The sequence below is a fragment of the Bos indicus x Bos taurus genome, chromosome 27, assembly GCF_003369695.1.
Source record: "Bos indicus x Bos taurus breed Angus x Brahman F1 hybrid chromosome 27, Bos_hybrid_MaternalHap_v2.0, whole genome shotgun sequence".
NCBI classification, from domain to species: Eukaryota; Metazoa; Chordata; class Mammalia; order Artiodactyla; family Bovidae; genus Bos; species Bos indicus x Bos taurus.
Genome location: NC_040102.1, coordinates 17,514,398 through 17,537,209, shown reverse-complemented (window position 1 = coordinate 17,537,209; position 22,812 = coordinate 17,514,398). Strand labels below are relative to the sequence as shown.

General features: G+C 38.5%; 1 protein-coding gene across 1 annotated transcript; it reads right to left on the bottom strand.

Moving 5' to 3' along the window:
- Positions 1-4,122: 4,122 nt before the first annotated feature.
- On the bottom strand, positions 4,123-5,423 carry ZFP42 (ZFP42 zinc finger protein). Its single transcript, XM_027530056.1, has one exon. It carries the CDS (start codon positions 5,331-5,333, stop codon positions 4,434-4,436), a length of 900 nt encoding a protein of 299 aa, XP_027385857.1. The 5' UTR covers positions 5,334-5,423; the 3' UTR covers positions 4,123-4,433.
- Positions 5,424-22,812: the final 17,389 nt, after the last annotated feature.

The following is a 22,812-nucleotide window of genomic DNA, read 5'->3' as shown; positions in this document are numbered from 1 at the left end:
CAGTAGCTGCTGCTTTTCCTGGGATGGTGGTCTTCAGGTAATCGTGCTTCTTAAGATGACAGTTGGTTTCGGCAAGAACAAGGCAGTAGCTGGCAGGTCTCTTAGAGGCTGGGCCTGAAGTAGGCTTAGCTATTGTATCATCAGTGACACCGCACCCTTTGGGTCAAAGTAGACCAAACACAGATTCAAGGTAAGGGATCATAGACCCCAACTCTCAACTGGAAGAGTAGCAAAGAATTTGCAGTCATCCCTAAACTGCTATAAAATCTTTTAGGCATATATATTTGATAAGCATAGAGGTTTCCACTGCCCCCTGCCAAGTATCAGTAAGTACCACCCTAAGTCCTCAGCAGTTTGCAAATGTGGTGGCTGTCTTAAAGATGAGGTGCTATTACATCTATGTGTGTAACTTTTGTTATTGTTGTTCAGTCTCTAAGTCTTGTCCGACTGTTTGTTACATCATGGACTGCAAGCATGCCAGGCTTCCCTGTCCTTCACTACTTTAATAACTTCTAAAATATTTAATGGCCATGATAATCAAAACTCACTAAACTTGTATTTCTTTGATTTCTGCATGTGTATTTTATTATCAACATATGCAGTTGCAGGAAGCAGGTAGTTTGCCTTTTATGACCCATACCTGAGATCTTAGAAGTATTAAAAATAGTTTATTAATGCCCAGGGTATCATTCTGGCTCACCTAATACCTTGATTTACTGAAGTCACAAAAGTTATTTTGGCTTTTTTTATGGATATAACTTTAGCCACATTGTAAAGCATAGCTTTGTACAGGTGTTTTCACATGTCTGATCCACTGACATGAAAGAAATTCAACCCTTGGGTCATAGAGAAAGGAAGCAAAAGACCTAATAAAAAGCACATGTTAACCGTTAATGTTCATTTACCAAATCCTACTTAAACTCTTGTATTCTCAGAGTTAATCTCATCCAATTGCCTTTTAATTATAGTCTCTTACTCAGAGTTGCAAATATAATGGCTTTTTAATATAACTTGCAGTGTTCTGTGTCCAATGTAGGATGTAACCATGCAATTTATTCAGTCAGAGCTAGTGCATTAGGTAATTAAAACATAAGCACACACAGATTTCTGCACATGCATATTTGGCAGGAAAGTAATATAAGAATCTGACAATTTTTTTGCAGAGTTCTTTCTGGATAGAATAGAAGGGAAATCCTATGTCCACCAGTGCACAGTGTAGCTAAGGTGAAATACAGAAATCAAATATGACTGGGAGATGTGTGCACATATCAGAGAGTACAATAAACTAAAGTAGGAATATAAGTGGTTTAACATGTTAACTATCTAATCACAGCCTTGGTTGATACAATTCTCAAGGCAAGATTGTTCTTCATTATCTAAGATGTTAGGAGTTGAACAGACCCTCAGTCTCCTGTCCCTTTTAGAGGAAGCCCCCCCCCCCCAAAAAAAAGATATGGGATTTCAAATAATTTTGACTATTAACAAAAATGACCATTAAAAAAAAGCTTTTTTGTGTAGTAATTACTTTTGGGGAGTAAGAGTTGATGTATGCATAGGTAATTAAACCCTTCTCTAGTTTCCACCTTTATTTTGGTATAACCAGATTTTATATAAAAACAAGTAGTGTTTTACTAGCTGTTTTAAAATACATATAATTTTGGTGACATTTAACTGAAAAGAATTTACTTCTTTTTTGGCTGTGCTGGGTCTTTGTTGGTGTGCACAGGCTTTCTCTAGATGTGGAGAGCAGACACCGCTCTCAGTATAGTGCACGGACTCCTCACTGCAGTGGCTTCTCTTGTTGCAGAGCATAGACCCTGGGACGCATGCACTCAGGAGTTGTGCTCCAGGGCTCTAGGGCACAGGCTTAGTTGCTGCACAGCATGTGGGATCCTCCTGGATCAGGCATTGAACCTGAGTCTCCTGCATTGGCAGGCAGATTCTTTACCACTGAGCCACAAGGGAAGCCCTGTAATTAGTTTTTAAAAAACACATTAAGGTACATTTTTATACATTTATTCATTCCATAATTTATTAAGTGCTAACTAATTATGCCCCGTATGTTAAAGTGATACCAAAGTTTTTTTGCAGAGTGTATTTCTCTAGTGTTAACTTTAACTGTATTTGGCCATGGAATAAATTAAAAAAGAAAGGATACATGCTATGAATCCAAATATCAGTGTGAAAACAAAAATAGTTACTGATCAGGATTTGGGGTTTGGAAAATGCCAGTATCTGGAGACATAAAAGACAAACAAGAACAGTTAGGAGGCTAGCCAAGTAACTTCCTACTCTCAGGTCAGAATTTAACTTAGTCTTGGAATCCAGATACATACTTTCTCAGGCTGATGCTCCTTGTACATTTACACGTTAGGGTTATAAATACTGAGACTTTGGCCTCTTCAACTCCAGAAAGAGTCGTCTCTGAAGGAGACCAGCCTGCACACACAGGGGATCCTTCCTGATGTTCTGAGTCCCAGCTCTCAAGTTTACAGCCTAAACCTTGCCATTGAGTTTCTCTAGTCTTGACCGCTCTCTATTTAATCCTGCCTTTTACCTAGTCCTATCGAAGCTTCCTTCATAGTTGAGTCAGTCAAGAATCTGCGTGCAATGCAGGAGACCTGGGTTCGATTCCTGGGTCAGGAAGATCCTCTGGAGAAGGAAATGGCAACCCATTCCAGTATTCTTGCCTGGAGAATCCCATGAACAGAGGAGCCTGGCAAGGCTACAGTCCATGGGATTGCAAGAGTTGGACTCAACTTAGCAAGTAAACCACCACCACAGTAGTAATTAGCTTATTCTTAAGTAAAAATGTAAGTCCTTGATATGTTTTCCTAAAAAAAAAAAACAACAAAAAAACCCCACACATATAGTTTTATTTTTGACATTTCTAAAAGCAAGATTAACTTCAAATTTGATATGTTTATGTATTGTGTGTTGACTTTTTTCCCCCTGAAAAGTTGTTCATGGTACATACTTCCTCCTATGGCTTCCCTCTGGCTGTGGACCTCTTTCTTTCCCTTTACAGCCTAGCTTCCTTTAAGGATGTTTGCACACTTCCTACTGAATAAAGATTTATGCAGCTTGTTCCCTTTTAATGGTCATTTGTATTATGAATCAGACTACTATTAAAACATGTTTTAGTCAACATCTTTGAACAAATTATCTACATTAGTGCACATATTCTGTAAAATGGAATTCTAGAAATTATTTGGCCTAAAAAAACACTCATTATGGTTTGAACTGTGCACCCTCAAAAATCCATGTTGAAATTCTAACCCCCAGTACGTCGGAATGTAACCTCCTTTGGAGATAGTCATCTTTATAGACCAAGTTACAATGAGGGCATCATCAGGGTGGGTTCTAATATAGTCTGTCTGATACGGTTTTAAGAGGAAATCTGAACACAGGCATGCGGAGGGAAGATGATGTGAAGATACAGGCAAATGTCACGTAACCTGGAAGATAGTCATCTTCAAGCCAATAAGACACATCTGGAACAGAGTCTATCTTCACAACCCTAGGAAGGAACCAATACTGCCAATACCTTTTTTGGAACTTCTAGCTCCAGAACTATGAGACAACAAATATCTGTTGTTTAAGTCACCCAGTTGATGGTACTGTTATGGCAGTTCCAGAAAACTGGCTAGTGCACCCCTCCCCAATGGCTTTTTATCCCTTAACCGACCATGTAGGAGAGTAACTTTCCCCCTACATCTCACTGACACTAAACAATCAATTTTTACCATGTTTTGCTAATTTGGAAGACAACTAAAGATATCTCTTTTTAATGCACACGTCTGTGATTTTTTAATACAGATTTAATACATTTCTGGGGTTTTATTTCCTTTTATTTAAAAATATCTAAAATGGATTCAAATGGATTGACTTCATCAGTTAACTATTTATATCTACTATGATTAACATGGTTTGATACAATCATAAAAATAAAATGATTAAACAGTATGCTTGAAAAATTTTAACTACAGATTAATTTATTGAGAATCTATTGCAAAATTTTCATTCTCTAGAATTATCACTTGTATTAAGAAGTATATTCCTAAAAGGAAAAAGCTAAATGATTGAAAACTACAAAGTGAAAAAGTAAAAGTCAATTTCTTATAGTATGAGATATTAAGTCTCATATCCAAAAATCCACTTTGTTAAGATATTAAGTATTATGCTTTTGAAGTAAGTTCATTACTGACCTTACTGTTAGAAGGATGCTGTAATTCTACACAAAGTTCTAAAATAATACCTCATATTAGAGGAGCATCTTAGTAACATAAAAAATTAAAAAAAATGGCTTGAGGGTCGCAATATTGATTTTAAAATTGTTTCCTGAACTAATTATCAATGAGGCATATTTGTTCTCAGTAACTTTTTAGTTAATATATGCCTGTCCTGTTTGATGATTACTTTTTAATCTTTTCTCACGGACTCATATTGGCCTTTCCATGAGTCAGGAGGTGGGCTTTCATGTTGTTTGACTGAATAAACTTCTTGCGGCAGCCTACAAAAGGACACACAAAAGGCTTCTCCCCAGTGTGGGTGCGCACGTGTGTGCGCAAGTTGAAGGACAGGGAAAAGCGTTTTCCGCACCCTTGGAAAGTGCACGGAAATGGCTTCTCTCCAGTATGAACCAGAAAATGTCTTTTTAGCTTTGCACTCTCCTTGAAGGCTTTCCCACATTCTGCACACACATGATCTCGGGGATTATGAACTCGAAGATGCTTCCTCAGGGATCTTTTATTCTGGAACTCTCTTGTGCATCCGTTGTGAGGACAGGCATGTCTTTCAGGAGCACCATATTCTTTATTTGTACTTGGCCTCCTAGTGCATCCTGTGAGCTGTTTAGATTCTGGAAAGTCCATGTTGGGTATTCCTCCGGGAGGAAGCTTCTTGCTTGTCTTGTACTCAGAAAACTCAAGAAGTGGATTCTCTCCAACCATCTGTTGAGGAAATTCTTGTTTTGCGTCCCTTTTCATGTATTCCAAGGAAGATTCAAGAAGTGAGCTTGCCGCAAGAACCTGTTGAGAAAGGTCTTGTTCTGATTCTTCTTTCAGACGTTCAAAGGACTGAAGGAGTGGGTCCTCTTCCACAATAGGTTCAGAAAACTCACCTCTTATTATGCATTCTATGTAACAGTCAGAGAAGGTATCATCTTTGACAACCCGGAAGCTAGCCTCAAAGCACACATCCTCATCATATAAGATGCACGTTGTGTCAGGAGGTTCCTGCTGGGCTGGCAGTGACTTGTCTGTGCCGGTAGCTCTTCTCCCCAGGTCTTTCTGGCTAGGTGTCGTTCCCCTTTTCTTCAGTTGCTGGTGCATGGTGTCCGGTTAGTTGCCTCCTTGAAGGTTTACACCAGGATAGATCAACCGCTTCTGGGTGGGAGTGATCAGCCTGAATTGTTTTCAGCAAGCACCTGTTTGAGATAGCAGTCATTAGGTGAAATGTATTCCAATTAATATAGTCTCAATTCCAGCCATGATCAGAAAATTACCTCAAAAAATGGCCTAGAACTCTTAAAAAAAAAAAAAAAAAGGCCTAGAACTCACTTTATAGCAATAGAATCACTACATTTACATCTTTGACTAATTCTCCAAGAGAATAAGAGAATTAGTTGTGAAGTACGTAGAGACTTGGATCATAACCATTTCTTTCCTGGGTACCCCCCACATGTCACCAGACCTTTCTAATTGATTAGCTAACGTCTACTGGGCACTCATGATGTACCTGCCATATTCTAGCCTATTTGTGGGTTGAGAGACGAGTGAGTAGATACACCAAAAAAAAAATGTATGCCTCATAGAGCGTATGCTCTCCTAGGCACAAAAAATAAGTAACATACATTGTATGTTATATGGAACAAGCCAAGGGGCTAGTAGAAAGCAGAAGTTTGCAATTTTAAATCAGGAGCTCCAGGTAAACCTTGACTGAGGGAGTGGCAGCAGATTAAAAACTTGAAGGAGGTGAGGGAGCAAGACAGGCCTACATTCTTATATAACTCTTCTGTGAAATTCAAATACTGCATTTAAAGTGCTCAGCACACTTCATGGCATAGAGCAAATGCTGACCGCTCATGTGAGCTACTGTTAGTTCACTTTTGTATTCATTCTGTAAGTAAATATAGGATCCTGCTAAGTGCCAGGTACTCTTCTACACCAAGAGCAGCAGACTTTTTCTGAAATGAGACAGATTTAAGCTTTTGGGTCCTGCAGGCCTCTGTCATAGGTATTCAACTCTCTCACTGTGGCATGGAAGCAGCCTAGGCGGTACTTGGAGGATGGGCAGTTCACAGCAGAGACTGATTTGGTGCATGGCTGTAGCTTGCCCACCTTTGTTCTAGAAGATGGGCATCCAGAGAACAAACCACATGAGATCCACGCATTCCTGTCTCCTATCAGTGCAAGTCAAAATAAAGGCACAGGGGAATTTGGCCCCAAATGGTTTTTGATCATTTTTAAAAAAAATCTGAAAGTAGCATTATGAGAGTTACAGCATGATTATATTCTTCCTAAGAGCCCTTTGCTTAATTGTTACAATTGTTTAGCAATTAAGCAAAGTATCTAAAGATCTTTAGAGATCTAAAATTAAGATCTCTTAATTTTAGCCTAATGTCCTGCTGTAGGAACAAAAGTTAAGTGCTTTTTAAAAAGGAGCAAATGTGAAAGTTACTGGAATGAAAATTAACTGCTTATTTTTAAACAGCCATATTAAAAAATACCACCTCAAAATTTTGTGTCATTTACTTTTGGTAAAATAATATACAGAATGAAAACAAAACATGCTTTCATGTCTTCTTAAACACTGTATATATATACACACATACATATTTATATATAAAGTAAATATACATTTAATATACTTTAGTATGTATATATTTAGTATATAATATATATTCAGTATATATACTGAATATATACTAATATATACTAAAGTATACTTTATACAAATTTGTATAATGTATAGGATTATAATGTAATTTGTATTTGTATTATGTATATTATATATGTATAAATAATATGTAAATATATAACTATATAAACTATATATGTATTATATAAATTTACTGATCTGTATAAAATATATATAAATGGGGATTTCCCTCATGGTCTAGTAGTTAAGACTCCATGCTTCTAATGCAGCGGGTGAGGGTTTGATTTTTGATTGGGGAACTAAGATCCTGCATGCCTTAGCCATACACACACACACAAAATATAAATGTTATATGATATTTTAAAATTGCTAAGGGAAGATTTTTAAATAGCTTCTTAAGCATTTATATATACATATTATATAAGTAAAATAGGTATTATTTTATATGAATGTAAGTGTGTCATATTTATATATAAATTGCTCAGAAAAGAGATTTAAATGTAATAAATATATATTTCTATACTATATTTATACTTATTAAAACATTTAAAACTCTTCCCTTACCATCTAAAGTGCATATTGTTTTTATTGCATGTTTTTCTTTTGCCAAAAATAAACAGCATGATTCTTTTGAGGTGGTTATTTTTAAACATGCCTTTTAAAAAATATTATGAAGCTGTTTATATATGTTATATTCCTAATAATAAAATTAATGGTATAAGCATTATTATTTATTCTCTCCAATCAAGGAGACTGTATCCAGGAATATTTGCCTAACAAAATCTTGCTCTCATAGCTAAAAAATAATTTTTGTTTCATTTTATATTAGTGAATATAGCAGATTTGGAGCAAAACCACTAGTGACAGACCTAAAGTAGGAAAGACCACAATAGCCCACTCCCTCAATCAGCTCATTTAAAGTAGCTGCAATTCATTTGATTCCAGCTTTTCTCTGCAAACTTCTCTCTTGCCATCTCCAGCTCTCCTATTTAATTTCCAGCCAAATAAACTCTCCTTTCAATAAAGTGTTAAGCTCTTTCCTCTCAACAAAATAGTACCTAGCCTCATATGTACGTCTGTAACTTACATAATATTACTGTAATCAACTATATCCCCCCTCCAAAAAAAAAACTAGGATAAATACCAAGTTATTTACCAAGATTTAAAAATCTCTGCTTAAACAGCATTTGTTCAGGCCTGCTGTACTTGATTCTCAGTCTCTATTCAAGTCTCAAAGCTAAATGCTCTCCTAGCTCCCTACTGTACACTGGCCAGAGCCCCTTGGTTCTTATTATTTCAGATCTGTCTTTCCTACCAGTCTGTAAGCTCTAAGGCTGTGTCTTATCTACATGCCCCAGCACTCACTAGTTTTGTATAATGATGTATACATTATATATCAATTGTATAAAAACTAATTGATGAATATGCATTTAGTCATCAGGCTGGTAATATCTCATTTAGCAATCCTATAAAAAATTAATTTACTAGAAGAAAAAGTTGCCAATCAGTGATGCTAATGCGTACAGCACTCACCTTTTAAAATAAGATTGTCAGATCTCTGACCATGCCATTTCTCACAATAGGCAAGCTTGTGAGAATGATGTATAAATTGAAATGGTAATTTATAATGAGAACACTCCTGTTGATACTCAACTACATCCACTCATGTGGTAGTACTGGTTAAGCGTGGTATGAAGACAAAATCTGGTTGTTAACACATATTGCTTAATGGCATGAGACTAAATATATATTTTTTCTTTCTCAAATTGTGATGTAATTATTTCCAAAGTACATAATTTACTTACTCAGTCATTCGATAAATATTTAGTAGCAAACATTGTTAGGTGCTAACGCTTTAAAAAAAATAACCTCTGTGTGTGATAGAAATGTTAAGTTTTTATAAGATGGTAAATAGTTTCCGGTTGAGAAAAACGCTATGAAATGAAACCAATAAGAGGAAAAATGGAGGAGGCTATCTTTTAAAAAGAATGTCTGCAAAGGCTTCCAAGGAAGCATTAGAAGAAGCATTTGAAAAAGATTAGTCAGCTGAAAGAGGTGGAAGGAGAGTGTTCTTTTCAAGCTGCAGCAGAAAGCACAAAGGGATTAGCTTGCTGGATGGAAAGAAAGCCATGCTTGTTACACAAAATGGCGGGCAGAGGCCACAGAGGTCAGAGATAAGGTTGGGGACGTGCAGGAGGGAGCCATTTGCAGGTCGTTCCCAAACCGTGGGGAGCCATTCAGGGGTTTCTTTCAAACAAGGAAATTAGCATGCTTAGGCGGAAAGACTTCTCCTGCCGATTTGTGAAGAATGGATTAAGGCAGGCAAGAGTGAAAGCAGGAAAAAAATCCCTTAGGCTATTTAGTAATCTAGGAAAGAATGCTGGAGGTTTGGAGCTTGTAGTGGCAATGGAGGAGAAATGAAGGGAGAGGGAAAATGGAGATAGTCTTCCAGTTTGCTGTCAGGTTGGATGAAGGGGGTGAGAGAACAGGAATCAAGAATGAGTGAGGAGAGTAATTTTTGCTCAAGCCATTGGGTGGATGGCAGTGCCATTTACAGAGATAATTGAAGAGGAAAGAAAGGGAAAATAAGTTTACTCTCTTTATAATAGTTTAAACGTGTTAGCATAAATTAGACCTAGCCGTTTCTTGCAATGAAAGCAGTATCAATTTGAAACAAAATTTAAAAATGCAATTTCAAGGAAATTTCAACCAGGCATTTGCTTTCTTGAGAATGTATTTAGTTTCCTACTTTGGTTTGAAAGTTTGAGGCCAGTGGCTGGCCCGAAACAGCTGTAGATTAAGGCCGTTTAAACCCTGGAAGTCTACCCGCCAAGGTCCAGTCCCCACCCGGTTCTAGGATGATAAAACAGTTCCCATTCATGATTTTCAAAAAAATTTTTGATAGGGATACAGTTTAAAATGCATCGTAAATAGTGAACTCAATACACACCGCTTCTCCAGTAGATGAAAAAGAGCAGTTCGACTGAACAGTACTTACCCATGCTACGGTGAGGCACTCTATCTCCTATTCCAAGTCCTTTCGAAGGTAAGATGTAGAAGAAACTGCTACTAGAGCTCCCCTCACAGGGTTAAAATCAACCTGGCTTTAGGCTCCAAGGCTTGGATCCACCCTCCTTTTGATGGTTGCAGGTTACACCTACTTTTCAACTCTGCATTGATTAGTCGAATTTCCAGGGAAGGCCGTACCTACCACTAGGAAGGTTGAGGGATCAGGCAGCCCGTGGGCGTGGAGGTGGGTGTGACTCAGCTCTGGGTTCCGGTAGGTTTGGCCGCCTGACCTGCCCGTGCTGGGTCACCTTCATCCAGGAGCCCAGGGGCAGGGCCGACTCCCCACACCATCTGTGTCCCTCACCCCTCTGCCATGTGGGAAAAACCTCTGAATCCCTACAGCCCACTTTTAGCAAGAAGTAGGCACTCAGTAAATCTCTACTGAACAAATGAACGTAAGTAGAATCAAATTTAGGTAATTCTGTGTCATTGAAAATCCATTTAACTGGAGGCAGTTTCACCCCTCCAAATGTACACCATGCCTTTCCCTTACCTTCCCCCAGACTTCATCGCAGATCTCACCCTACCCTCAGTCTCCGAAAAATGCCTATGAGTCTTTTACAGCCATTATGTGACTGTCCTTGTCTCTAAAGATAACACAACTCACTTTGAAAGTACCGGTCAGTCCATGCTCACCATTGGCTATGGTCTAGTGAAGTTAATAGTTCATATAAGTGTGCAGACTATTAAAACAAAAACCAAGTCAGTGTTTAAAAGCCTCTTAACATTTTCGCTTGCCTGCAATTTCACATGTATATCTGGGAGGAGTTCTCCACTTTTTTTTTTTTTTTTTGGTCTGTTTTAGGATAAAAACCAGTGAGAAAAATTGGAGATCGTTTCCAACAGGGAAATAATGACTTTGTAAAAAATGGATTATTCCTCGATCTTCCCCAGTAGGCCACACCAGGTCCCCATCTGTTTGATATCAAAATTATGTAAAACTTTCTTAGCTCCTTAACTTGAAATATTTTTATTTGCAGGTGAATTTCTGAAGACAGGGATTGTGAGAAACTACTTCTCTCTTGTTCTTTGGGATGCACTGCTATGGTCTCTAGAAACTGCAGGCAAGTTCTCCGAGCAGGTTTGAATCAGATGTCTGTGTGTGTGTGATAAAAATGTTAATGTTTTGGATTTCAATAAGAAATACAACTTCAAGGAGCCAAAGAATCCTAGAAAACATTCTTTCCAAGCCTTTAAATGGCAGTGTCATTGGTCGTTGAAAGTCCTTTTCCTCACTGGGGGCTCTCTCTCTATATAAACTGTCATGATCATCATTTACATATCTAAATGATACTTATGCTAAACAAAATATAAATGATATATCACAATATTGTGTATCTGTTGCATATTGATGTAATGTATATAGTACATATAGGATGACATATACAGGAATAGATACACATACACACATGTAAGTAAAGCTAAAGATTCTTTTTTTCCACCTACTTCTTGCATCTTGTTTGCCATACTACACCTTTTTTGTTTTCACCCCCTTAACCTTTGAGACAGTGCATACAATCAACTAGATTAAATTATAACCTCCTTCCCCACTACTGATTCAGTCTGGTCACTTGATTTGTATTAATGTTAACTCTGCATGTAAACTGGAGGCTACATATTTAGAAAATCTCAATTTACATTTCACACTATACCTCTTACATAAATTATTCTGATCCCATTTTGTTTTAGCTTTCCTTTCCATGGCCCTAGAGAAGTAAATCAAAAAGAAGGAACTCGTCTGTTGTCATATGAACCCAGCTCAAGGAAAATTGAATTTCTTCAAAATGAGCTAGGGATCCAATTAAATCCGGAAACAAAATTGGGCTGCCTTTTGAAATTGATACAAAGAGGGTGGTGGATGGAAACAAGTGGCTTTTTGGATTGCTGGGGCTTTAGTCATAGTAATTTTTCTATGAATAACATTTTAGGTGGTTTTTAAAATTTGTTTTTACTTTGACAGCTTATTTCTGTTATCAACAAATATTTTCTCCAAAAAAACCTTAGGATTTGAAAACTGCAAATATGCTGTAGTTCACTCTACACATATGTAAGTTTCTCCCTCAGTTAAGCCTCTGTTATGGGTCCTGGGGAATCTGTGGCCCTGGCCTCCTGGGATTTGCAGACTGGAGCTGCAGGGCCAAAACTAGGGTGAGCATGTAACTTACTGGTTTCTGCAGAAATATTTCAGGGGTGCCCCCAAATTCAGTATTTAAGATTGATAATATTTTAATGCAGTATTCAGCAAGTAAAATTAGTGCAAAAATTCATGATGAACACAATACCAAAAATTTAAATAGAATGAAATAATCATGCTTTGTAAATATTGAAATTCAGGCTATTGTTAGGACAATGAAGGATAGGTATTGAATGTCACCAGAGCCCAGAGTAGGAGACTGTGACAATCTGGAAGTTGAGGAAGATTTCCCTAGAGTGCTGGAATCAGGTCAGCCAAGAGCGGAGATCTCCCTCAGAATAGACAGAATACCTATGAAGGCAAGGGGAGCTAGAGGGGATGTGCAGTGCCAGACCCCCAGGCCTTGTAAGTCATGGAAAAGAAGTTAGATGTTTATGCCAAGAGAAACGGGAACGGAATATTTTAAGAAAACGTGTCATGTATAGTCAGTGCATATTAACCTTAAACTTGTAGGACGTTGTTTCATTGTCGGAGCTTAAGTCTATCTCTGTTTGACTTAGCGAATTAAATGTTTTACACGCATTGTCTCATTTTATCTCAAAATCAAATTTATGAAATGATTACTATCATCATCACCATCACTTTTCTAATATTTTAACTTAAGAATTCTGAGGCACAAAGGAAGTTTACACACCAGTAAGTAGCTAAACTCAGAACTTGAGTGTGCTTAATTCTTTGAGATACAGCATTTTAGATTATGGTATTTTACAAACTGCATGGTTATAGCTTTCATAAAAAGCCTCTTGTGTTATTATTTTCAGTAATTTATAATGCTCTTTTACATACTTATTTGATTTTGATAGAAAGCTTATGAATTGTTATTACCCATTTTATGGATAAGGAAATGGGAAGTCAGTAATGACAAATGCCTTATTGAAAGTCACAGAGGTATTAGTTTATGGGCCAGAGTTTAGAACCTAACTCTTGCTATCATGATACAAAGTTTAAAGGTGAAGTTAATTTTCCAAGTTCAGTCAGTTGTTTAAAGAGCTTTTAAAATATCTTTTTAGAGTTTCCATTCCAAAAAAGTCAGTCAATAATATATGTTTCTCCTTGAAATTCGATACCTTAGTAGATCATGATTTTTATGAGGGCATATTCAGGCACACTTTGACTACATTAAAAATATATGTGATTAACATATAACATTAGTCACAGGTGCACAGCATAATGATTTGATGTATGTATATATTGCAAAATGATCAGCATAATAAGTTTAGTTAACCTCCATCAACACACAAAGTTACGAAATTTTGTTTCTTGTGATAACTTTTAAGATCTATTCTCTTCGCAACTTTCAAATACAAGGCAGCATTAATAAGTATAGTCACCATTGCATTCCTAGAACTTATTTTATAATTAGAAGTTGGTACCATTTGACTTCCTTTACCAGGCTGAGTATCGAGGGGTGAGTGGGGCATGGGGGCCACAAAATGAAAAATTCTGCGTTAAAAAGAAAATCTAAGTGGATGCAGTTTGATACTTCACACTGAGCAGAATGAGACTTGTATCAAAATCTTGTTTATTTTCAACAGTCTTATGCTCTTTAGATGAAAACTATAACGACATAAATATTGTCCTGTTTCATTTCCTCTGTGAAAATTTATCAGTGGGCCTCAATGAAGGAGCTAAAGGCGATTATTTAGACTACAGATTCTGCACAGTCCTTCACAGTGACTCATGAATGTTATTATTGGGCAGTATAAGATGAACTATCCACATAACTCCTTTCCTATTAAAGAATTAAAATTGGGTTCACCTGGAGAAAAATTTTAGAGCTTGAAATTTTGATCTAACTTGATCATTGATTAACTTTGATCTTGCTTGATCTGTCTTACTTTATGTAATTTCTCATTTTTTCCCATAAAAATTTAGGAGTCAACCTCAGATGTGTTTTCCATTTTAGCTTTATTATTTTGAGATATTTTGGGGTTTGTGGAAGAGTTGCAAAGATAGTACAGGGCATTCTCGTAAATCTTTTCACCCAGTTTCTCTTAATGTTAACATCTTATGTGAACAGTGTACATTTAGCAAAATGAAGAAATCAATATTGGTATAATGCTATTAACCAAACTCTAGACTTTATTTGGACTTTACCATTTTTTTCCCAACAATTCCTTTAAAAATTTTTTGTTCTGATCCAATCCAGATGCCTTTTTGTATTTAGAACATAGTTAATGCACAGACATAAACTCCATAATGTAACCCCAGTTCTAGCCCAGAAGACGTAATTTTTATCTTGGAATATCTTCTTTAATATCACCTCTCCCATAAAATTCACCCCAAAATTGATTCCAGCTTATATCTCTCTTAAGACTCAAATCAAGACTCACCACCTCTCAGGAAACTTCTTTTGGAAACTCAATTCCATCTCTCCCTATATAGAATTGGGATTTCTTGGTGGCTTAAACAGTAAAGAATCTGCCTGCAATTGCAGGAGACCCAAGTTCGATCCTTGGGTTGGGAAGATCTCTTGGAGAAGAGCATGAAAACCCACTCCAGTATTTTTGCCTGGGAAATCCCATGGACAAGAGGAGCCTGGTCCATGGAGTTGCAAAGAGTCAGACGTGACTTGGCTTTTAGGAGTATATTCTATATGATATAATCAGCCATTTAACATTACCTTTAGAAGTTTTTTTGTTATGTGTAATGTGGTAAGTAGAAAACCAGTAAAACACATCTGTGCAGGAGAAAATCATTGTGACACATTGGAAGCTCCAGGCTTTTTAAGGTCTATAGGTTCTAAAAAGGAGTATGGTAGAACAATAAAAGCAGAGCAACGGTTTCTGTTTTTGTACTAAAAATTATGAGAATAAATGATGAATGTCAGCCTGTGAGTAATGCTGGTTCTGTCCTTATTTGGGCAAAGAAAAATGTATTAAAAAATAGTCCTGGGCTACACAGTTATATATAGTCTTTTTTTTTTTTTTTGGCATTTTAAGATTTAAATTTATATTGTTCAAACTGACTTGGAATCAGTGGGTGAGCATTTTGTCATTGCCAAAAACACTTGAACGATGCAACTCTAAATAATTTGTTTACATATATGGTTAGAAGTGGGTCACTGTGGGTAAATATGTGAACATCAGTGATTCAGACACTCTTTGTTCTATTTATTTATTGAAGTATAGTTGATTTACAATGTGCCAGTCTCTGCTGTACAGTAACCTGACTTAGGTGTTCACGTATACACATTCTTTTCCAGTATTCTTTTCCATTATGACTTATCACAGAATTTTGAATACAGTTCCCTGTGCTATACATTAGGACCTTGTTTATCCATTCTAAGTGTAATAGTTTGCATCTACCACCCGCAAACTCCCAGTCCACTCCTCTCCCTTCCTGCTTCTCCCTTGGCAACCATTAGTCCGTGCTCTGTGAGTCTGTCTATGCTTTGTAGATGATCATTTGTGCCGTATTTTAGATTTCACATAAAAGTGATATCGTATGGTATTTGTCTTTCTCTTTCTAACTTAGTATGATCATCCGTAGTTGCATCTGTGTGGCTGCAAATGACATTAGTTCATTCTTTTCTTGGCTGAGTAGTATCCCATAAACAGTTGTTGATTTAGCAGTTCAATATGTTATCTTTTAATAGATCTTCCCTGTAGCTCAAACGGTAAAGAATCTACCTACATTGCAGGAGACCCAGGTTCAATCCCTGGGTTGGGAATATCCTCTGGAGAAGGGAATGGCAATCCATCTTAGTATTCTTGCCTGGAGAATCCCATGGACAGAGGAGTCTGGTGGGCTACAGTCCATGGGATCGCAAGGAGTCAGAGTCAACTGAGCGACTAACACTGATGTGTTATTTTTTCTTTTTTAAACTGAATCTCCCAAATGCGCTGTAAGCCAGGTTGGTTCAGGTGATCTACTTTATCTAATTAGATAGTGTAGGTCCTCATTTCTCCAGTTACACGTAACTGTTCTGTCTGCAAGATGCAGTGGGAATGAAATATATTAGTTTTTTAGCTACATCCATCTTTTTAACTTTGAACATGTAATAATATTTTGAATTGTTTATTAAAATGTTAAAAAGCTATAGAATGTAACACATTAGAGCCCAGAAACTGGCCTGTACCCATGGGGTAATGTGACTCATCTCCATTCCCCGGAACTTTGTGTTGAAAGCTAATCCCTAATGTGATGGCATTTGGAGGTGAGACCTTTGGGAAGTAATTAGGTCATGAAGGTAGAGCCCTTGAGGTTGGAATTAGTGTCCTTATAAGAAGCCAGAGAGCTGGCTTCTTCTCTTTGCATCACTGTGAACATGATGAGAGGTTGGCGGTCTGCATCTCAGAAGAGGACTTTTGACAAGAACTGACCATGCTGCTGTCATGATCTTGGCTTTCAGCCTCTAGAACTACGAGAAGTAAATTTCTCATAAGGTGATAAAACACTCAGTATGGTATACTTTGGCATTTTATTATAGCAGCCTGACTTGACTAAAACCCTAACTCATGATGAAGGTGACCATGGGAAAAGTCTAGTATTTTCAGAAACAGTTGGGGCACTTAGCTGTCTGTGTGGCAAAAAATGAATCTTGACCCATAAATGACATTGCACACATAAATAAGTTCCAGGTTGTTGCTGTAACCAGGGATTGTAGATATAATTGTGGAAGGTAAAAACAGCTTTGAGAAAGAAATAGAACAGCTTCTTAAATTTGGGATTGAGAAAGCTTTTTATTTGGTACATGAAAGTACTGAATATAGAAGAAAATAGATAAGTTGGATGAAATTAAAATTATAAACTTTAAGAGGTACCACTGAAAGAATAGAAAGGTATATCCTGGTGATTTTTTAAAAAGATTGTATGAGATGCCACTTCCTCCAATGGTTTTCCATCTCCCTTAGGGGGAAAAAAAAAATCGCAATTCCTTCTTATCTTAGAAGATACCAAGCGATCTGGTCTCCACCCACCCTTCTGCCTCAGCACTGCTCCTCTTCCTCTCAAGCCAAACTATCATCTTCATTCTTCCATGTCCATATCTCTGCCATGTTTATTGGTAGGATTTTTGTACTTATCTTTCTTCTCTCTGAATTTCTCCACCCTGGATTACCACAAGCCTGGCTCTTTGCTCCATTCTGATTTCAGAGTCAGTTGTAGGGAGGGGCTGGTGTAAATGAGATTCCTCAGATGCTAGGATATCTCCATTTCCTTCATGGCAGTTCTCACTCTAAAAGATATTATTAACTGCCCCAATGTAGGAGGAAAGTACAGGTAGAATAGAGGCAGTCCAGGACTGAATTTCAGTTTACCCACTTAAAGTGTAATCTGTAAATAACAGAGGGCAAAGAAGAAGCTGAATGGATTTTCTTCAGGGTACTTATCAAGTTTCTTCAGTTTGCTGGGATTCTTTGCTTAGATAAATACAAAGGCTCATGTAGAGGCTTGGAGAAGGCAATGGCACCCCACTCCAGTACTCTTGCCTAGAAAATCCCATGGACGGAGGAGCCTGGTGGGCTGCAGTACATGGGGTCGCTAAGAGTTGGACATGACTGAGCGACTTCACTTTTACTCTTCACTTTCATGCATTGGAGAAGGAAATGGCAACCCACTCCAGTGTTCTTGCCTGGAGAATCCCAGGGATGGGGGAGCCTGGTGGGCTGCAGTCTCTGGGGTCGCACAGAGTCGGACACGACTGAGCGACTTCACTTTTACTCTTCACTTTCATGCATTGGAGAAGGAAATGGCAACCCACTCCAGTGTTCTTGCCTGGAGAATCCCAGGGATGGGGGAGCCTGGTGGGCTGCAGTCTCTGGGGTTGCACAGAGTCGGACACGACTGAAGTGACTTAGCAGCAGCAGCAGCAGCATGTAGAGGCTGCTGGGTATATGTTTCCTTTCCTACAGAGAGAGCCAAGAAACCACTGCTGTGGTAGGATACTGAAGATGTCTCTTGCTGACCCAGTCCGGGAAGTCTTTGGGGCTTGGAAATGGGTCTCAGATGTGTGTTGCTAGGTCAGAATTGCTTATAGCTTCTAGTGTGGGAAGTCTCCTTTCCCTGCCTCTAGGGTTTCAACCACACAGTGGCCAAAAATTCAAGGGAGGTAAGAATTTTAAGACATTGGCAATGACTCAGTGGGTAAAGAATCTGCCTGCAATGCAGGAGACACAGGAGATGCAGGTTCGATCCCTGGGTGGAGAAGATCCCTTTGAGTGGGAAATGGGAACCCACTGCAGTATTCTTGCCTGGGAAATCTCATGTGCAGAGGAGCCTAGTGGGCTACTGTCCAGTGGGTCACAAAGATCAGACACAACTGTGCGACTAAGCAGCAGCAGTCATAGAAAAGAATTGTTAAGTTCTAAGAGAAAGGCAATGCCAAAGAAAGCTCAAACTACCGCACAATTGCACTCATCTCACATGCTAGTAAAGTAATGTTCAAAATTCTCCAAACCAGGCTTCAGCAATATGTGAACCGTGAACTTCCTGATGTTCAAGCTGGTTTTAGGAAAGGCAGAGGAACCAGAGATCAAATTGCCAACATCTCCTGGATCATCAAAAAAGCAAGAGAGTTCCAGAAAAACATCTATTTCTACTTTATTGACTATGCCAAAGCCTTTGACTGTGTGGATCACAATAAACTGTGGAAAATTCTGAAAGAGATGGGAATACCAGACCATCTGACCTGCCTCTTGAGAAATCTGTATGCAGGTCAGGAAGCAACAGTTAGAACTAGACATGGAACAACAGACTGGTTCCAAATAGGAAAAAGAGTACGTCAAGGCTGTATATTGTCACCCTGTTTATTTAGCTTATATGCAAAGTACATCATGAAAAACGCTGGACTGGAAGAAGCACAAGCTGGAATCAAGATTGCCGGGAGAAATATCAATAACCTCAGATATGCAGATGACACCACCCTTATGGCAGAAAGTGAAGAGGAACTAAAAAGCCTCTTGATGAAAGTGAAAGTGGAGAGTGAAAAAGTTGGCTTAAAACTCAACATACAGAAAACTAAGATCATGGCATCCGGTCCCATCACTTCATGGCAAATAGATGGGGAAACAGTGTCAGACTTTATTTTTTTGGGCTCCAAAATCACTGCAGATGGTGACTGCAGCCATGAAATTAAAAGACGCTTACTCCTTGGAAGGAAAGTTATGACCAACCTAGATAGCATATTCAAAAGCAGGGACATTACTTTGCCAACAAAGGTCCATCTAGTCAAGGCTATGGTTTTTCCAGTGGTCATGTATGGATGTGAGAGTTGGACTGTGAAGAAGGCTGAGCGCTGAAGAATTGATGCTTTTGAACTGTGGTGTTGGAGAAGACTCTTGAGAGTCCCTTGGACTGCAAGGAGATCCACCCAGTCCATTCTGAAGGAGATCAGCCCTGGGATTTCTTTGGAAGGAATGATACTAAAGCTGAAACTCCAGTACTTTGGCCACCTCATGCGAAGAGTTGACTCATTGGAAAAGACTCTGATGCTGGGAGGGATTGGGGGCAGGAGGAGAAGGGGACGACAGAGGATGAGATGGCTGGATGGCATCACTGACTCGATGGACATGAGTCTGAGTGAACTCCGGGAGTTGGTGATGGACAGGGAGGCCTGGCGTGCTGTGATTCATGGGGTCGCAAAGAGTCGAACACGACTGAGCGGCTGAACTGAACTGAAGAGAAAATAATTTTAGCTTTGGTACCAGCTTGTACCATATTCTTGGACCGCCTTTTTCTGAACTCTTCTCCTGTGCCTACCAACTCACCTTACTTCTCTACCAGCATGGTAGTCTTAGCACCTGAGTCTTTTGAGTTAAATCTCTTTAATTAAAGTTTCTAAATCTTCTTTTCCTTTCTGTCTCTACATGCCCTACATGTGTTTCCTCTGCCTGCAGTTCTTTTCACAGTGTTGTTCAGGACATTGGATTGATTTTTTTTTTGTTCATTTGATACCTTTTTTCTTACAGTTTTGTTTGGAGTGATTGTAAAATCATATATTTAATATCCTTTCAATGTTTCTACTTTATTTATAATGACATTGAATGTCTTCCTCAGACAAAGGGGTCCCTGGGCATTTATAGCCTTTCTGCGTAAGTGCCAAGCCTCTTATCAGACACTGCAGCCAGTCTCCTAAAACACCGATGATACATCTTTTGCTTCCATGAAAATTTTGAATAGGTTCTAAACATACAAAAAAAGAGAGAGTTTTTAGTATGTTTTTGAAGCCTTCTCTAATCTGGTTCCAACCTTTTCTTCCTTTTTACTGTCTACATATTAAACTCTTCCAAGGCTTGCCTATCTTTGGCACTTGGTCCATATCTGGACTCAGCTAAGAAAAGCTTTTACATTTTTAAATGATATAACAACAACAAAAAGAAAATCAAAAGAATAGTATTTCCTGATATTGAAATTCATGTGAAATTAAAAGCTCAATAACCATAAATAGAATATTATTGAAACAGAAACATGCCTATATGTCCAGCTGTTGGATGTAGCTCCTTTTTATATTACAGCAGCAGAGATGAGGAACTATAACACAAAACGTAAAATATTTATTATCTGGCCCTTTATAGAAAAAAAGCTTACTGACCCCTGAACTCTTCCATTTTAGCTGAATTGAGCTGGTTCATCTACAAAATTCTGCTGCTTTTTATGTGTGTTCTTAGGACTGAGCCAATTATTTTAGTTTTCGATTTTCTCTTCACACCGGCTCCACACCATGGGATAGATGTTCACCTTTTTCTTCACTGCTTCCTCCAGACTTCTCTCTTGCCCAGTACCTCATGCTGACCAGCTTTGTTGACGCTTACCATGTCAAGACTGTTGTCATCACCGCTACCCTTTGATGCTGTCAGATGTAAGTATCCCAGAACTAATGTTAGTGACTTCAGAGTCTGCAAGGATGGATGATTCTTCCTCATCTCAGCCACCTCGTGGTCCTAACTTTTCATTTCCAATGTCCGACTCTTTGTGGCCCCATGGAGTATATCCCACCAGCCTCCTCTGTCCATGGGGTTCTCCAGGCAAGAATACTGGAGAGGGTTGCCATGTTGCCATTTCCTTCTCCAGGGGATCTTCCCCAGCGACGGATCAAACTTGCATCTGTTTTGTGTCTCCTGCATTGGCAGACAGATTCTTTACCACTAGCGTCATAGCCTGTCTCTAAATTAAAAAAAAATTACTGTCATATTCTCTCTCTCTCTTTCTTTACATATATATGTATATTTGTATATATATTTGTACATATATACCTACATATATATGTACATATGTATAAATATATGTTTCTATACATATGTATGTGTATATATATATATATGGATGCTGGTTTAGTTGCTAAGCTGTGTCCAACTCTTTGCAACCCTATGGACTGTAGTTTGCCAGGCTCCTTTGCTCATGGGGTTTTCCAGGCAAGAATACTGGAGTGGGTTGCCATTTCCTTCTCCAGTGGATCTTCCCCATTCAGGGATTGAACCTGGGTCTCCTGCAATGCAGCCAGATTCTTTACCAACTGAGCTACTAGGGAAGGCCCAAAGGAAGTTGGGATGTGGTGGTTTAGTCGCTAATATATATGTTAGCGACTATATATATATATATATATATATATATGTATATGTATGTATTTTGGCATGCTGCTTGGCTTGGGGATCTTAGTTCCCGAACCATAGATTGAACCTGGGCCCTCTGCAGTGAGAGCATGGAGCCCTAACCACTGGACCACCAGGAACTCTCCATATTCTCATTTGAAAGCATCATGATCCATGATCATCACTGCAGTCTTCGTGGATCACCTTGTATATCTAATCCAACAATCTGCCATCCAGCAGCTCTCCATCTTTTCACTCTCTCTTCCTGCTCTTGTTCTCACTTCCTGTCTAGTCCGACCTTAGATTACATGGCCCGTTATTTTTTTAATTCCCTTATGTACATAGGTTATAATCCTTTATTCCAAACCCTGAGGTCTGATCTATTTCCAGATTCAGATTAAAAAAATAAAGTAGATGATTATATATTTCCTATATACCATGTTATATAATATCTGTAGTGAAACTGATGATTATTCCCAAGTAAGTGTTATCAGTAAGGGCTCTAAATAGTTTTGTGTCTATTCAAGTTGAATTTTGCTACCAGATGAGTTGTAAGCAAACTTATGAAAGCAAAACAAAATAAAGCATTCCTTTTTCCATGCTCTTTTTAGATTATTAAATTGCAGAAAGGGATTTGGACCTGGGCCTTAAATTCCTTATTCCATTCTCAGTGCATTTTCTTCTCCAGTAAAGCGTCCACCCTGGTTAAAGCAACTCAGCCTACTCTGAGTTGCATCCAGGCAACTGAGCAAAAGGCACACCTGTACTGATGCTGCGTGTGTGCTAAGTCGATTTAGTTGAGTCCGACTCTGCAACCCCATGGACTGTAGCCCACCAGGCTCCTCTGTCCATGCGGTTCTCCAGGCAAGAATATTGGGGTGGGTTGCCATGCCTTTCTCCAGGGGATCTTCCTGACCCAAGGATCAAACCTGTGTCTCCTGTAACTCCTGCATCGTGGGCTGATTCTTTACTGCTGAGCCACCAGGGAAGCCTACACAGTCTTTGGAATTCTCCAGGCCGGAATATTGGAGTGGGTAGCCTTTGCCTTGTCCAGGGGATCTTCCCAACCCAGGGATTGAACCCAGGTCTCCCGGGGAATGATGGGTCTCGTGGGAAAGTATAATTCCTAATGGAGTG

Bases quoted from the DNA above. Each gene is read 5' to 3' on its own strand.
- ZFP42 (XM_027530056.1), bottom strand. From the start codon at position 5,333: ATGCACCAGCAACTGAAGAAAAGGGGAACGACACCTAGCCAGAAAGAC.